The sequence below is a fragment of the Hippocampus bargibanti genome, linkage group LG11 (assembly GCF_051943395.1).
Source record: "Hippocampus bargibanti isolate YZ-2025 linkage group LG11, ASM5194339v1, whole genome shotgun sequence".
Classification (NCBI taxonomy): domain Eukaryota; kingdom Metazoa; phylum Chordata; class Actinopteri; order Syngnathiformes; family Syngnathidae; genus Hippocampus; species Hippocampus bargibanti.
Genome location: NC_142744.1, coordinates 11,019,823 through 11,036,882, shown reverse-complemented (window position 1 = coordinate 11,036,882; position 17,060 = coordinate 11,019,823). Strand labels below are relative to the sequence as shown.

The 17,060-nt window shown below is 42.3% G+C and overlaps 2 protein-coding genes across 2 annotated transcripts; both read right to left on the bottom strand.

Moving 5' to 3' along the window:
- Positions 1-717: 717 nt before the first annotated feature.
- Positions 718-9,700, bottom strand: pgap6 (post-glycosylphosphatidylinositol attachment to proteins 6). Its single transcript, XM_089007642.1, has 13 exons — positions 9,517-9,700; positions 8,993-9,179; positions 8,711-8,912; positions 8,292-8,422; positions 7,955-8,220; positions 6,101-6,429; positions 5,935-6,031; positions 5,587-5,701; positions 5,289-5,428; positions 3,456-3,634; positions 3,237-3,383; positions 3,028-3,144; positions 718-1,637 (listed from the first exon to the last, which is right to left on the bottom strand). The coding sequence occupies exons 1-13, from the start codon at positions 9,569-9,571 to the stop codon at positions 1,308-1,310; spliced, it is 2,295 nt and encodes a 764-aa protein (XP_088863768.1). The 5' UTR covers positions 9,572-9,700; the 3' UTR covers positions 718-1,307.
- Positions 9,701-9,840: 140 nt separating this feature from the next.
- LOC148891552 (uncharacterized) lies at positions 9,841-13,633 on the bottom strand. The gene is made up of 3 exons (XM_089007647.1): positions 13,282-13,633; positions 12,871-13,055; positions 9,841-10,541 (listed from the first exon to the last, which is right to left on the bottom strand). The coding sequence occupies exons 1-3, from the start codon at positions 13,477-13,479 to the stop codon at positions 10,145-10,147; spliced, it is 780 nt and encodes a 259-aa protein (XP_088863773.1). The 5' UTR covers positions 13,480-13,633; the 3' UTR covers positions 9,841-10,144.
- Between the last annotated feature and the right edge of the window lie 3,427 nt (positions 13,634-17,060).

Here is a 17,060-nt window from a genome sequence, read left to right as displayed (position 1 = left end):
GAATGAGAAATCCACCAGTTTCATCTACCATGCAAATCACAGCAACGTGAATTACGGTACTGTACTTTAAAATTGAGCATCCTGGGTAATTATAGCCAGCATTAAATTGAAAAGACGACAAAAGTACAACTAAGACTGCAAATCAAGGTGCAGCTTGAGAACTCTTGAGCTTCAGGCTCACCAACTCCCTCTACTGACCGCCGTCGGTCAAGTTTAAAGGGTTAGAATAGTTGAGTTTATGTTATCGCCCCTTAAATAGAACAGGGACCTTTAACAAACACCATCTTTTGTGAAAATGGATGGCCACAGCAAACTGCTAAATCAAGTAAAACTGCCTTCAAATGTGTGGGCTCTTACAAGTAGATCTTGCACTTTTTCAGCTGCTTTGCAAGCGGCCTCAACTGTGAACAAGAAACTCATCAGCGATACAACGTTCAACATTTCTCCAGCTTAATAGGACCTGATGAGTGCATATCAATTTTATTAATGGAGTCAAGGCCTGCAGGAACATCCATGCGACAAACGTGTTTTAGCGCTTTTCGCATTTCTAAGGATTAGGATAATCTGCTTTTCTCCATTTCTCATTTCATCATCGTCACAAACGAATGTGCGTGGAACAACAAGAGAAACTAATATTTGAATGACTTAAAGTCCTCACCTCCATAGGTATTTTTTAAAAATCTGAGTGACCAAAACAATCCAAACAAACACACAATGTTGTTGAGTCCAGATTTATATTTGCTATTTGTGAATCACACATATACAAAAAGTAAATACGTTGACTTCAATGAACAAATGATTGATTTGAACATCGGAGGAAAATGTGTGGTGAAAAAAAGAGTGGTTATAATTTAGATAAAAGAAACTCTGGAATAACAACGCTGTAAGAAACAAAAACACAGTACTTGGAAAAATATGGCGGCACATGCACAGTTGTGCTCATTACATACCCCAAGCGTTTGTAAACTTATGAGCACAACCTGAGAGCACATGCATTTACATTCAACTTTCCTTCGAGTAAAAGGTCAACAAAATGCCCATGAATCACAAAAGTGATTGATGTTTCAGAGTGGCAGAGAGCCTGTCCCAACAGAATTTAAAATATTAGGAGAATATATTATTTTGACTACCAAATATATTCATAAAAGAGCTACACAATCAATGTGGACAAACCTCTGGTCGGGCTTCCTGAATTTATGTCTTATCGCAAGGCAGGATCAGGAGGCAATGGAATGAATATATCATTTTTTAAAAAGTGCATCTCATTTAAGTATTGCAGCAGTTTTGACAGAATGACAGCGTCGGTGTCACATGACAGTGTGGCGTTCATCTTTGCTATTCTGGCATAGTGTATACCCACAAATTTGAGGAGTCCAGCGCCACATCCAATCGGGCCACCATCCTGCGGTCCAGTTGACGTCAGTCAAACTCCTTTCGCGGGGCGGGAGCAGGAATAGTACAGCGGAAGCCACGAGGATGTGCCAAATTGAATGCGTGTACTGGTAGTTGTCCTCTGTTTCAGCAAAAATGTACAAACTCAGTCCGACGAATGCGCAGAGTATTCCTGGTATGAGGTAGAAGACCCATCTCTGCCAGGAAGGTGGGTAACATTGATGACGCTTAATTCCTCGGTACACCTGTCAATCAGAGAACGTGAAGACAAACTAAGTCCTAATGGACCATCGGCGAAACTCAGAAGCTTCCAAGGCTTTTACCAAGGTTCAAGTGAATCACTTTTCTTCTTTTCCTTTCGGCTTTTCCCTTGAAGGGGTCGCCACAGCGAATCAGTAACCTCCATCGTCAGAGGTATGATACGCATGTTTGTTTTGGCCCAGCTTTTACGTCGGATGCCCTTCCTGACTCATCTTTCAATTTATGCTTAAAGGACAACCGACACCATTTTTTTTCTTTCCTAACTGACATCAGAAAAACGTTTTATAGAATCTAAAATACCCAAAACACACAGGCTGATAATTTTAGTCAAATGCAAAACACCAATAAAAATGACTTAAAGTGTCACAAAACTGCCACATATGAGCTCGAAACTGGGAAGATTCCAAAAGTCCCGCCCCCTTGTTCATGACGTCACTATGGGTCACACACTGCCTTGCTCCAGAATCAAAACAATGGCTTCAAAGAGTTCAGATTCAGAGAAGATGCTTTCTTGTTACTCATCCAGTTACGAATATGATTCAAATAGTTCTGAAGAGGAAAGCATACATGTTTGCAATCGATTAAATAATTTTTTGTGCCATTTTGAGGCAACATTGGGGAGAAACGGATCACCAGAAAAGAGGCACAAAATGGCGACCTCATGTGGCCACCTCCGTTTCCACAGGCTGATAAATTCCTTATATGGAGCTTGGACACCCTCTTCTGGCGGCTTTTGGGTGCAACGGATAGCGATGAAACTGGTAAAGAGCTAGACTCCGATGTAGCGCCCAGAAAATGCACAAGATGGCGCATTTTGTCCAGTATATGAAATTGGCTGCGACACACAACGATTCACCATTGCGTTAATTGTGTAGTTTTCTTTCTAATTTCGTGATCAACACAGTGTTTTCAGACAAAAAAAAGTACCCAAAATACATTGTGTGTCACTTTCTTGGTCAGGGGCGTTATGAATGTGAAGTCACTTCGGGCATCGTTATGAACTCGAAAACAAGACTTCCTGAATATTCAGCGCGAGTCTTAAAACGTAAAATACAGTAAAGTCTCGTTATATCGATATTCAAGGGAGCCCGAAAAAATAGCGATATAACCGGGACTATCGATATATCCGACCCTGTTTGCATGTAATTTTCTCCGTGCGTGCATAGAAATAGTATCGATATAACCGGGACTATCGATATATCCGATATCGATATAACGAGACTTTACTGTATAGCTATTTGCGGTGGAATCTTTGTAAAATGCGCTCAGTAAAAGTAATTTGAAGTGATTTTACAAATTATGGGTGCAACTTGTCCGGAGGTGTCGGTTGACCTTTATCACGAAAGTCATGACCGGCTGCCGTGCACGTCTTACCCAAACGGCGGCCATGATGATTAGGGCGGAAAGGATAGGGCCTGCCAGGTTCCACAGACCTCGGCGGTCCAGCTGCAGTGACATGGCGATGAGCAGAGTCCCAAGAAGAAACAGAGTCTACGTCCGCATAAACAAAGAAGCACAAACCACGTCTTAAATAGCTGTGGAAAATAAATATTACGTTGCAACACAACAATAGAAGGTCTTACATATTTCACTGATTTCTTCATGCGGGCCATGGACAAAACAGTGACCCATATGGAACAGACAGACCCCAGGAAGTCACAGTACTGGAGGGTGTCGTAAGTCATGATGCATAAAGCGGCAGTACTGGGCTGGTCACAGGCGTGGTAGAACTGTTAGCATGCAAAAGAAAATTGTCAAATAGCAGCTCAAGTTGATCACGATCGACCAAGTTTTTGTGTTACCATAGAAAAGAACATGGTGAAGAGGTAAACGGACGCCTCTGTGAAGTAATGGCGTCTGATGGCCAACGCGATAACCGGCAGGAAGCTGAGGTTACTGAGCGTGAGCAGTAGAGTGGCTATGACTTGGTTGGTCAACGACAGAGCTGTCGAGTTGTCGGTGCAGCTCCAACCCTTCCAACCTAAACGCATCAACAAAGGAACCAAATTATGACGATTCCCATAATATTGCTATTTAATTAGTAACTTTTTTTTCTAGGAGCTCTTCCCATGTATCAGTGGTCATATTACAGTGGCCATATTACAGTTCTCATATTAGAGTTGACATATTACAGTGGCCATATTACAGTTTTCATATTAGAGTTGACATATTACAGTGGTCATTTTACAGTCGACATATTATAGCCATCATATTAGAGTTGTCATATCACAGTGAGCACACAAAGACGTACAACAGTCACTCTCACACTCACACCGAGGGACAATTTGGAGTGTTCAATCTGCCTGCATGTTTTTTGAATGTGGGAGGACCCGGAGAAAACCCACACGGGCCCGGGGAGAACATGCAAACTCCACACAGGGAGGCCGGGGCGGGACCCGAACCGGCGACCTCTGCACCGTGAAGCCGGTGTGCTAACCACTCGACTACCGAGCCGCCCAATATATATAATATGCAAATAATATGCATTTCATGTTTGTTATGTTTCTTAAAGTCATAAGTGCCTTGCATGCTGGGTCCGAGAGGACAGTAATTTCATCTGTGCTGTATATCATGCATATTAGCATATTTGACAATAAAGCTGACTTTGAACATCACATCAAAACACTCGGGTCTTTGGCCTGTTTTTCTGCATTCTACAGCATATGTTCTACATGGCCTCCATTTCGCTCTGTGCATTTCTTGAGGCGCAGCACAAAGTTGCCTATGATGTTCTTACAGACAGAATTGGTAATAGCTCTCATTTCTTCCCTGATGGCTTACTTGAGTTCCGTGATGCTTCTGGGTTTCTCTGTATAGCCCAAACGAAAAAAAATCTGGGGGGTTTAGGTCCGGGCTATGGGGGGCCCACTCAAAATCAGTCTTGAGACTGATCACTCGGCCTTCGAAGTTCTCTTTCAGCCAATCTCGGGACAGGTTTGAGGTGTGAGAACATGCTCCGTCTTCCTGGAACCAGAACTTGCTCACGAGCGACGAGTCAATGGACCAATTCAGTCTGTAAGAACGTCATGGACAACTTTGTGCTGCGTCTCAAGAAATGCACGGAGCTAAATGGAGGCCATATAGAACATATGCTGTAAAACGGAGAAAAACTGGCCAAAGACCCAAGTGTTTCCACATGATGTTTTGAATACAGTAAACTAGTTATGACCAAAGTTTCATTTGAACAAAACACTAAAAAATGGGGCCTAATTAGCGTTGGGTCCCATTTTTTTTGGTCACCCTGTATTACAGCGGTCATATGACAGTGGTCATATTACAATATTCATATTACAGTGGTCATACAGTCATCATATTAGAGTGGTCATATTATGCCCATTGTAATATGACTGCTGTAATAAATACAGCGGTCATATTACAGTGGTGTTTTACAGCAGTCATATTGTAGCGGTCGTATTACAGTGGTGACATTACGGTCATCATATGACAGTCATATTACTGTCATCATATTACAGTCGTCATACTACAGTCTTCATATTACAAGAACAGAGCAAACAAATTGGTGGCTGTATCATTTCAACTTGACATATGTCAAAAAATAGTTTTGCAGTTTGGAAAGTTTCAAAATGCAGTGCGAGGAATATGTTTTTTTTGTTTTTGTTTCCGTTCTGTCGTACCAGACGTGCACACACAGGAACTGTACAGGTAGCTGGAGGATCTGAGCAGTCGGCATTCGCCAAATGAGCCACAGCCATCGATGCATGCAGTGACGGAAACTTTTGGCTCCACGTACACGGTCGACACATTGTCGCAATCGCTGTTGCAGACACACAAAAAGTTATGCTGCAGCTTCCCCCATATATTACAGTCCTTTTGACAAAAGAATAATGTCTCGCAACGCCAAAATGCCCAAATTATTTTCAAAATTGTATTGCCATTATTTCCCGTCTCCAAAGGAACACGACTTCTATTTACCTGTCGCATTTGAGTTGCAGGGTGAGGTACCAAATTCCCGAAACAGGAAAAGGCAGCCGGATGAGAGCTTTGGGAAAAGTGCTGCTTACGTTCATGCCGTAGCCTTCAAACAAATCTGCAGAAGCGAACAGAAGGGTCTTCAGGTAAATCTTCAGGTAAATCTTCAGGTGAAATCAAATTCACGGTACCACTTGGCACGCCTTTGACATGAGTCTGTTTCACCCCCCCCCCCCACCACCATCACTCACTCCCGCACACACGGGTGTTAATAATAATAATAATAATAATAATAATAATAATAATAATAATAATAATAAATTTCATTTATAATTGCACATTTCAATGTACCTGTGTGGCATTGTAGAGAGTTGCTAAGATGGAGGATTGGCGCTTGGGGGGTGAAGCAGGCCACCACAGTGCTGTTGTTTCCCGGGGCGCTATTATTCTACAAAGCAAATCAAAGCCAAGACTTTCCTCATGCATAAACCAGATGGTGGAATTTTCGAACACTTACCATGTTGAATGCGAGCTGCAGGTTGAGCGTCCCGCCGGTGGCTTGGGCAGGCAGAGGGTATGTAAGGAGTGTGGGGTGACTCGCCCTGACGCTGACATTGGGTCCGGTGACTGGAGTGAATAGGAGTGACAGAACATCGCCCTCCTCAGATAGGATTGGGATGCTCCATACGCACGCCGAAGGCAACAAATACGACCGTCGAGATTGATTGGCGAAAGCCACGCTCTCTATCTCCATGTTGAAGCTGTTGCTTGTTGAGGTAGAGTTGTTGCGACGGAGACCGCCGCCATCGTCGGCTGTAAGCCCGATGCTTTTCGGCTTGCACTGCACTGAAACACAGTGAGAAATTAGTTGGATTAACCTTTACTAGTCTCACAGTGGAGAAATTTACGTTTCACAGCAGCAAAGTGATAAAAGTAAGATAAAAGGAAAGGAAGAAATAGAAAAACAAAATACAGGGCCTGCTGTAAAGGCAGCCACTCTTGCGGTGCCATCTTGAGGTCAAAACAACAACAAAAACTAAATAAATAATGTGACACAACACAAAAGACACAAGAGCCAGTCATTCAATCATAAGCACTTTCTGCACCATCTTTGTTGGATGATTGGATTGAATTGAATATACCTTTATTTGTCTCGCAAAGGAGAAATTTACATTTCACAGCAGCAAAGTTATGAAAGGAAGAGGAAAGGAAAGAAGTAGAAAAACAAAATTCAGGAGCTGCTGGAAAGGCAGCTACTCTCGCGGCGCCATCTCTAAGTCAAAAACACAAAACTAAACTAAATAACAAATAATATGACAATACAAAGACACAGTCATTCATTCTTCACCACTTGCTGTACCCCCTTTGTGACATGAAGCAGTTCTCAATGAAAGAGGAGAGGATCAAAGCGTCATTTTCAGCGGTGGATCAGGGACGTCATGGTGGAATGTGCATGTTTAGTACAAGCTAAATGTTGAAAGCTAACGCGAAGCTGTTACATCCATTGATGAAAAGAGACTCTCTCACATCTCCTGTCCCACGTAAATCTACTTCATTTCCAAGACGCGATAATTAATAATAATCGATAATTGTGCGTATTGATTTTGCTCAGCCAGTGGTAGTTTTTTTGTCGGTCACCCAAAATGATCCAATTTTTGTTGAAATCCAGCACTTGTTGTTTTTACTATTTGATACAACTCTCACCCTCTCTGGGGACACCCAGTAGGAGAAAGACCAGTCACATCAAAGTTCATAACACTGTGCTCCCCACCTTACAAACGAGATACGTTCTGATCGGTCGTTCGTAAGGTGAATTTGTTCGTAAGTTGCTTCAATGCAATATTTTTTAATGGAATGTATGTTTAGGTCAAACACTGAACGGGGAAGTACAAAAACACGGACGCTCTAACAGTCGTAAAATAAATTCACACCTACTGTAGTACGACGACATAGATCCTTAAGTCTTCAGTAAGCCATTACTGAAGCTGCTGGCACGCAGTTACTCAATTATGTATAGTTTTTGTTTTTTTCCCCCTTTCAAATTGCTGCTGTGGACTGCACATTACCCCATTGTGGGACTATTTAAGGCTTTCTGATTCTGATGTGCCAGCGGCCATTACTTTTTGTTATGCATCGTGTCCTCCTGGAGCGTAAACTGGAAAGAGGGATTTCCTCCTCGCACAGATCCTCTACGCAGCCAATCGTAAGCGAGCTCAGCCGGAAAAAGGCGTGCAATACAAAATCTAACTTACAGCATCTCTGTCCAAACATTTTTATGACACACCCGCAAAAGTGCTCGTATGTACCGTTTTTCGTAACTCTAATGTTTGTAAGTTGGGAAGTGTCTGGACATGGCATTTGCGAATATTACCTGAGTAGTGTGATTCAATGTTAAAAAACACTGTTTGGTTGTCCCGAATGCTCTCCACGATGACACGTAACCAGGTGTCCCAAGGCGGGTTGGCAAGAGAAACAGAACACCTGAGACCATAGCAGTTAACTCTTGCGGGATTGCGATGCAGAGTGTTTGAGCCCAGGCTGAGAGCCACAGAACAGTTTCCACTTCCCGCTGCCTCTCCTGTCGAACATCCATCCACAGTGACGGAGAGAGACGAGGAAAACTTTGGAACATACAACCTAAGCAAACAAACACGCAGTACATGAACACTGGCGAAATGGCCACACTTCAACACACGCTGACTTCATACTTAAGGCGTGCGGGTTTGTTTGGAGCGGCCGTCTGATTTTTCAGCTTGATTCCCGACTGTATAATAGGTGTGTCAATCACCCTCCTGGTGGACAGCTGAGGCTTGAAAAAGTAGGAACACGATGGGAAGCCCTGAAGAATAATAAGAAACAAACAAAATGAGGAGGTGTTGCAATATATACCAGCTGAGAGGAGACTGCCAAGTGTTTTAATTGACATTAATGCCGACCAGCCAGTCTATCAACTAATTGTTCTGGTGGAACAGGTCAGCCTTACAAAAATAACACAAAAATCCTCTCACATAGCTCAATATGGTAAACAAAACACTAGAAATACCTTTCGGCATGATGATGAGTTGCACATTAGACAGAAAAAAAAGTTATGACAATGTGTACAAGACAACACAAGATGTGTGCTGACCTTCTGTTGAATGCGTCCATCATTTTTGGGCAAGTGAGAGGCAACAAACCATTCCCCCGGTGCAGGATTCGTTAAGTTAAATGTTACTGAGGTAAGCGAGGTCACTGGGACTATAAGGGAGTAAGCAGGCGTCCACAGTGTCATGTTTGAAAAAGCTGTGCCTGTTGGGTTTATTACCGGAGGAGCTCCGTGTCGTATGTGGCTACGAAGAAAAAAAAATACATGAGAGAATTGCGCTAAGCAATGGCAGAAGTCGAGAGAATAAATAACACACAGTCTTACATTGAGACATTCAGCTCTCTGCAGTCAAAGCTGTGACCCTTGTTGATGGTGAAGTTCCAGCTGGCGATGGCAGTGTCATCTGGTATATGAAACCTTTGCAACCTGGCGTTGCCAAACCAATCATACTTGGACAACTTTTGAGCTGACTTGGATGAGAAGTCTGACACGAATGTCACCTCCCCGACCTCTGTGATGTGTTTACATGTGAAGTGTTGGGGTGTTATGTAACATACATAGTATTCAGGTGACAACACTCAAGGTAATACATAAAATGATGTGACAAGCACTGAGTTTGTAAACTGTTAAGATCACTCACTTTAAAATCGTTTCATCGTGATCATTTAACAAAATGATTCAACTTTTTTAAACACGGTGTGGCAAATACATATGCTAAACCTTAAAAAAAGTCACTATTTTAAACTGAGTAGTCAGCAGCACCCTGTTTTGATTATGCACTTGTCCCCTTGGAGCTTAGCCAACGAGCTAACGTTTCGTCGGCTCCCACGAAATAATGTTGAGCTTACCGTTTCCAAATGTCGCCTTTGCGAGGGCCAAGAAAATGAAAAAATAAAGTGCCATGTTCCCGTCCCGGCTGTCGGAAGCATTACATCGTCGCTTCGACCAAACCTCAATGTCAAGCTGGTTTATTGGGCAAGGTTGTATGTCCGCTCCACTTCCGGGTTCATTCTCTAGTCATTCTCATTCTTCCACGCAGACACTGTCGACTTCGGACAAATTTGATTCGACGAGGATATATTCAGTAGGACAAAACCGTCTTGTCTCAAAATTATTGCTTAATACTATTGTTAAATTATTTACTGACGAAGTAATATTAAAGTCATGAATGCGTGCGTGATGAGGATTATTTGTATGTTCAGTGAGGACCGAATCAGTCTCTGTATTTTAACCACGAAGTTCAGAATAAAATGAACTATGATTAATTGCCACAACAAGCTCATCAACAGTACAAATTCAAACTATCATTCAATAATTCAAATATTGTGATTTGTAATAATTTGTTGAAAAACAAGTGCGAAATTAAAATCGCGTTTACAGTATATTCATTTACTCATGACAATACATGTTTTTTTAAAATATGCACCAAAAATAGGCGCATATTACAGAGGCATGTATTTGAGTACTCATGACCGATCATAAAAATGTCACATCATCCTGTGACTCTATCCAGCACCACTGGGCATCATACGCAAACAAAACCGCCACCATTTTCTCCTCTTCTGCTATACTGTCATGGGTTTGTTTGGTCTCTTGTGACATTTCAATAAGGTCAAAACTATGAGAGCTAAGTTGAACTTTTTTAGCTGGGTCAACATCCTCCTTCTGGTCCTGTGAAGGGTGAGCTTTTGAATCCTGTAGTTGGGACACTTGGATGTTGATCTTAGCTGAACAGTCTGTGGATGGGGTGTCCTCTTGTCTTGAATTTTCAGTACAGCTCTGTTGCTGTGTGTGGTCACTGTTAGCGTTCAATGGATCTGATGGTACTTGACTATCAGGCAAATCTTTGGGGTACATTGACTTTGGAATGTCCCTGTCAGAGAATGAGGAGCACATAATCTTAAAGGACAACCGACATCGCTTTTTTGTTTCCTAACTGACATCAGAAAAACGTTTTATAACATCTAAAATACCCAAAACGCGCAGGCTGATATTTTTAGTCAAATGCAAAACACCAATAAAAATGACTTAAAGTGTCCAAAATCTACCAAAAAATTGAGCTGCGAATTGGGCATTTTCAGAAAGTCCCGCCCCCAGTTCGTGACGTCACGCCAAGACATCTTGCCTTGCTGGAGAATCAAAACAATGGCTTCAGATTCGGAGAATATGCTTTCTTGTTACACATCGTTTTGAATATGATTCAAATAGTTCTGAAGAGGAAAGCATACACGTTTGCAATTGATTAAATAATTTATTCCGTGCCATTTTGAGGTACCTGGGGGCGGGAAATGTAGCACCAAAAAGAGGCAGAAGATGGCAACAAAGGTCCGTGTAAGGAATTAATCAGCCCATGGAAACGGGCTGATTTTGTCTTTGACTTTGTCGTCATTTTCTGCCTCTTTTTGGTGCTACACGAAGTTTTCAGACCAAACAAAGTTCAGCAAAATGCATTGACATGATGGAAGGACTGCTACAATGTGTCCTTTTTTCGGTCAGGGGTGTTAGTGACGTAGGGTGAGGACTCGTCACCAACTCAAAAACAAGACTTCCGGAATATTCAGCGCCAGTCTTAAAACTTAAAGGGCAACCGACGTCACTTTTTTGTTTTTTAACTGACATCAGAAAAACGTTTTATAGCATCTACAATACCCAAAACACGCAGTATGATATTTTTATTCAAATGCAAAACACCAATAAAAATTACTTAAAATGTCCAAAATCTGCAAAAAATTGAGCTGCGAATTGGGCATTTTCAGAAAGTGCCCCCCCTTTCGTGACGTCACGCCAAGATGTCTTGCATTGCTTGTGAATCAAAACAATGGCTTCAGATTTGGAGAATATGCTTTCTTGTTACACATCCAGTCATGAATATAATTCAAATAGTTCTGAAGAGGAAAGCATACATATTTGCCATCGATTAAAGAAGTCCTTCCGTGTCATTTTGAGGCATCTGGACTGCAATGTAACGTACCACAAAAGTGGCAGAAAAATGGTGACCAGCTCCTGTGAGGAATGAATCAGCCTGTTTCCACAGGCTGATAAATTCCTGCAATGGAGCTTGGACTCCCTCTGCTGGCGGTTTTTGGGTGTAACACAAAGTTTTCGAAAAAAAAAAAGCTCAGCAAAATACATTCACGTCATGGAAAGACGCTACAATGCGTCTTTTTTATGGTCAGGAGGCGGTCCTTTTCTGACGTCACGTACGGACTCATCACCAACTCAAAACAAGACTTCCTGAATGTTCAGCGTGAGTCTTAAAACGTAAAATATAGCTATATGGAGTGGAATCTTATTAAAATACGCCCAGTAGAAGTCATTTGAAGCCATTTTACAAATTATGGATACAACTTGTCCGGAGACGTCGGTTGTCCTTTAAAATATAGCTATATGCGGTGGAATCTTTTTTTTGAGCTGCGAATTGGGCATTTTCAGAAAGTCCTGCCCCCCGTTTGTGACGTCACGCCAAGACGTCTTGCATTGCTTGAGAATCAAAACAATCGCTTCAGATTCGGAGAATATGCGTTCTTGTTACACCTCCAGTTATGAATATGATTCAAATAGTTCTGAAGAGGAAAGCATACATGTTTGCAATCGATTAAAATATTTATTCCATGCCATTTTGAGGCAACATTGGGGAGAAACGATCACCAGAAAAGAGGCACAAAATGGCGACCTCCTGTGGCCACCTCCGTTTCCACAGGCTGATAAATTCCTTATATAGAGCTTGGACACCCTCTTCTGGCGGCTTTTGGGTACAACACAAGGTTTTCAGACCAAACAATACAGCAAAATACATTGACGTGATGGAAGGACTGCTACAATGTGTCTTTTTTTTGGTCAGGGGGCGTTCCTTTAGTGACATCACGTACGGACTCGTCACCAACGCAAAAACAACTTCCTGAATATTCAGCACGAGTCTTAAAACGTAAAATATAGCTATATGCGGTGGAATCTTTTTAAAATACGCTCAGTCTAAGTCATTTGAAGCCATTTTACAAATTATGGACACAACCTGTCCGGAGACGTCGGTTGTCCTTTAAATGCAGCGTAAGATGCCAAAACCAAGGCACAGTTGAAGGAGCTAATATGTACGAGGTCATGCTCCAAATAATTTTCCTTAGCATCTCAAATCAACCCGCCCCCCATTGAAATTAATTGAAATAAAATTATAAGGTTTTGATGAATATCTCCAAATACTGCACCTGCATGGAGATTGGAAGTGTGAACGCTCCTCCACTGTCACCAGGCTGCCGATACTTCCTGCGGGGCTGCTGTCATGACTTGCCGAGGTGCTTTGCTCCATTAAGAGCCAATGCATGGACTCTATACACTGGTGCACGGCAACCAGCTGGCATAGAATCCTCACGTCTGCTGAACGCATCCACCTCTGAATGCACAGTAAATACGGCAGTTAGATTACAGTCGCGGCATTCAAAATGGAACATGTTTGTGTTCTTTAATTTATTTTGTTTTTTTTTAAGACTGACATTTTTTTTAGGATCATGCCATTCTATTTGCGCCATTTTGTTTTTGAGGGTGCTAAATAACATAGCCAAATTAAAATTGAAACAGATATGCGAATTTACTAAGAAATTAAAGAAAATCTTCCTTACCATCTCTTGTTTGAGGTTGCTCAATTTGTTGGCAAAATAATCACTAAAAAGGCAGTTTTGGTCCTCTATCCCACCGTCTTCAGATTCGGCAGCATTCTTCACCCAAAGCAGAAGACTTTCAGGGATTTTACGACCAACTCTATTTTCCAGTTCCTTCAGATCTGGAAAGGAAGCATTAACAAAAGCCTCCTCTGTCATGTTGCACCACTCGACCGTCTTTTTGACCTCCAGCTATTGATAAAAGGGAGATTAGTAAATGTTCACGAGCAGTTAGCTCCTCAGCGACCTCCTAACACACGACACATTAGCCTCACAAATCCGCACAGTCAACATGAATAGATGAGTAAACAAGTGACACTGTCTCCATGTGCGGATGCTACAGGGGTTGCTGGTGTGTGCGAGGGTGGGAATGTTCTTTGTGTGGTAGCCAAACAATGGCGGGAGTTTCATTTGGCGGGTCACACACAGAAACTTCATGACGCCGTGCTGTTCGTGTATGGGAGCAATTATGTGACCACACACCTGTGGTCAGGACACATCATCTATTGACACTGTGTGTGTGTGTATTTCGCTGTTTGCAATGTATGGCCCACAGGCAGTATCCTACCTGTTTTGTTCTTTAATCTGGTTGACTGACCAGTTGGATTATAAAGAATTATTGCAACAAAAAAATAATAATAAAATAAAGAAAGAAAGAAGTAAAATGCACAATAAGATTTTTGTTTAAGAAATTATTGGCTGAAACAAATCTAAATCCAATATTCTGTGTTTAAAACAAATATTGTTCCAAATTTTACATTCAAATCATATTATTCTTCTTCTTTTCCTTTCGGCTTTTCCCTTCAAGGGCGCGCCACAGCGAATCAGTAACCTCCATCTTCAGACGTCTGTGCAAGCTCTCAGTCGTACAGGAGTGGTCCATCGATGAGAAGGTTTCTTCAGCCGTCATCTGTACAAATTTGAAGGTTTCGGACGTTTCGCCTCCTATCCAAGAGGCTTCGTCAGCGAACTAAAGTCTGACTGGTCGTGTCGGCCCTATCCATCTTCAGAGGTATGATACGCATGTTTGTTTTGGCCCAGCTTTTACGTCGAATGCCCTTTCTGACACAACCCTCTGTATTTATCCGGGCTTGGGACCGGCACAAGAAGACTTATGTCCCTTTGTGGCTACAGAACAAGCAACTTGCTCAGTAAAAGGCTCCCAAACACAAAATGGTCATCAGCACAGCAACAATCAAAAAAGCAAAACTATATTCACCGTTTGATGACAATGCTCTGATCTTACCATGAAATGGGCATGTCATTTCCCTATATTACATCACAAACGTTACAGCTCATTGATGGCTTGTAATTTTATCATTGGGTTCATGGATTGCGTATCTAGCATGCTTTTTGTACAGTAGTGAAGTAGTGAAGTGAAAAATAAACTTATGCATGAAATAAAAACGTCTTTACACTTTTTTTAATGACTATTTGATAACATTATATATTTATTTATGTTTATACATAACACATGCATTCCACCATACATTTATTTACACGTTCATGCAGCACGTGCATTATCATAAATCCCCACATAAGGAAATTCTGTCCTAAAGAGAATTCGGGTACCGCAAACGCGATTCCTTAAGAGAGAATACTTATTGTATTTTTACACATGTACTATTTATGACATTCATTTCTGTGCCTCCTCCAATGTAGCCACAAGGGGGCACAAGCCAGTGTCTTATTGTGTATTGTATAAATACAGAGGGTTGTGTCAGGAAGGGCATCCGATGTAAAAAAAAAATGCCAAAACAAATATGCGAATCAAACCTCTGAATCCCATACCGGATCGGTCGAGGGCCGGGTTAACAACGGCTGCCATTGGTACTGTTGACCTTCAGGGTGCCAGTGGAAAATGGACTACTGTTGGTCGAAGAAGGAGAGGAGGGATGTGTGCCCGGAGGAAAAGAGAGAAATGGAACGCCAGGAGTATGGAACTAAGAGTAGGAACTTTGAATGTAGGAACAATGACAGGTAAAGGTAGACAGCTGGTTGACATAATGCAGAGAAGGAAGGTAGACATACTGTGTGTCCAGGAGACCAGGTGGAAAGGGAGCAAGGCTAGAAGCTTAGGGTCAGGGTTTAAGTTGTTCTATCATGGTGAAGACAGAAAGAGAAATGGAGTTGGGGTTATCTTAAAAGAGGAGTTTGTTAGGAATGTCTCAGAAGTAAAAAGAGTATCAGATAGAATGATGAGCCCGAAGCTATAAATTGAACGGTGTGATGATCAATGTGGTTTGTGGGTATGCCCCACAAGTAGGATGTGAGCTGGCGGAGAAGGAGAAATTTTGGTTGGACTTTGATGAAGTCATACAGAACATCCCGAGAGGTGAGAGGGTTGTAATTGGTGGAGACTTCAATGGACATGTTGGCGCAGGAAACAAAGTGATGAGGAGGTGATGGGCAGGTTTGGACTCCAGATGAGGAACGCGGAAGGACAGATGGTGGTTGACTTTGCTAAGAGAATGGAAATGGCTATTGTGAATACTTTCTTTCAGAGGAGACACGAACATATGGTGACCTATAAGAGTGGAGACAGAAGTACACAGGTAGACTACATTTTGTGTCAACTGCGCCATCTAAAGAAAATCAATGACTGCAAAGTAGTGGTTGGTGAGAGTGTAGCCAGACAGCATAGGTTGGTGGTGTGCAGGATGACGCTGGCAGTGAGGAAGATGAAGAAACCAAAGGCTGAAGTGAGGACAAAATGGTGGAAATTGAAAAAGGAAGAGTGTTGCATGACATTTAGGAAGGAGGTAAGACAAGCACTGGGTGGGCAAGAGGTCCTTCCAGATGACTGGCAAACTACAGCAAATATAATCAGAGACACAGGTCGGAAAGTACCTGGTGTATCAAGTGGAAGAAAGGTAGAAAAGGAGACTTGGTGGTGGGATGGGGAGGTGCAGGAGTGTATACAGAGAAAGAGGTTAGCAAAGAAGAAGTGGGACACTGAGAGGACGGACGAGAGTAGACAGCAGTACAAGGAGATGCAGCGCACGGTCAAAGTACAGGTGGCAAAGGCCAAACAAGAGGCCTATGATGACTTGTATGCTCAGCTGGATAGCAAGGAAGGCGAGACTGATCTTTACAGGCTGGCGAGACTGAGAGACAAAGATGGTAAGGACCTGCAGCAGGTTCGGGTGATTAAGGATAGAGATGGCAATGTATTAACAGGTGCCAGTAGTGTGATGGCGAGATGGAAAGAGTACTTTGAAGAATTGATGAATGAGGAAAATGAGAAGGAACAAAGAGTAGAAGACGTGACTGTTGTGGACCAAGATGTAGCAAACATTAGCAAGGATGAAGTGAGGAAGCGCTGAAGAGGATTAAGGGGGGAAAGGCACTTGGGCCTGATGATTTACCAATCGAGGTATGGAAGTGTCTTGGAGAGGTGGCGGTGGTGTTCCTGACTGGGTTATTCAACAAGATCTCAGATGGTGAACAGATGCCTGAAGTTTTTAAGAACAAAGGAGATGTGCAGAGTTGTACTAACTACAGAGGAATAAAGTTGATGAGCCATACAATGAAACTCTGGGAAAGAGTAGTTGAAGCAAGACTAAGAGCAGAAGTGAACATTTGTGAACAGTAGTATGGCTTCATGCCAAAAAAGAGTACGACAGATGCAGTGTTTGCTTTAAGAATGCTGATAGAGAAGTGGCAGGGAAACTAGAGATGTGGAGATATGCCCTGGAAAGGAGAGAATGAAGATCAGTCGCAGCAAGACGGAATATATG

What these genes read in the sequence shown, in the direction of transcription:
- pgap6 (XM_089007642.1), bottom strand. Translation starts at nt 9,571, where the DNA reads ATGGCACTTTATTTTTTCATTTTCTTGGCCCTCGCAAAGGCGACATTT. An exon ending in AAAGGCGACATTTGGAAACG is followed by an intron (nt 9,180 to 9,516) that starts GTAAGCTCAACA and finishes AACACATCACAG; the next exon opens with AGGTCGGGGAGGTGACATTC. An exon ending in CTGCAACTCAAATGCGACAG is followed by an intron (nt 5,429 to 5,586) that starts GTAAATAGAAGT and finishes TGTCTGCAACAG; the next exon opens with CGATTGCGACAATGTGTCGA.
- LOC148891552 (XM_089007647.1), bottom strand. Translation starts at nt 13,479, where the DNA reads ATGACAGAGGAGGCTTTTGTTAATGCTTCCTTTCCAGATCTGAAGGAA. An exon ending in GCAACCTCAAACAAGAGATG is followed by an intron (nt 13,056 to 13,281) that starts GTAAGGAAGATT and finishes CTGTGCATTCAG; the next exon opens with AGGTGGATGCGTTCAGCAGA. An exon ending in CACTTCCAATCTCCATGCAG is followed by an intron (nt 10,542 to 12,870) that starts GTGCAGTATTTG and finishes ATTCTCTGACAG; the next exon opens with GGACATTCCAAAGTCAATGT.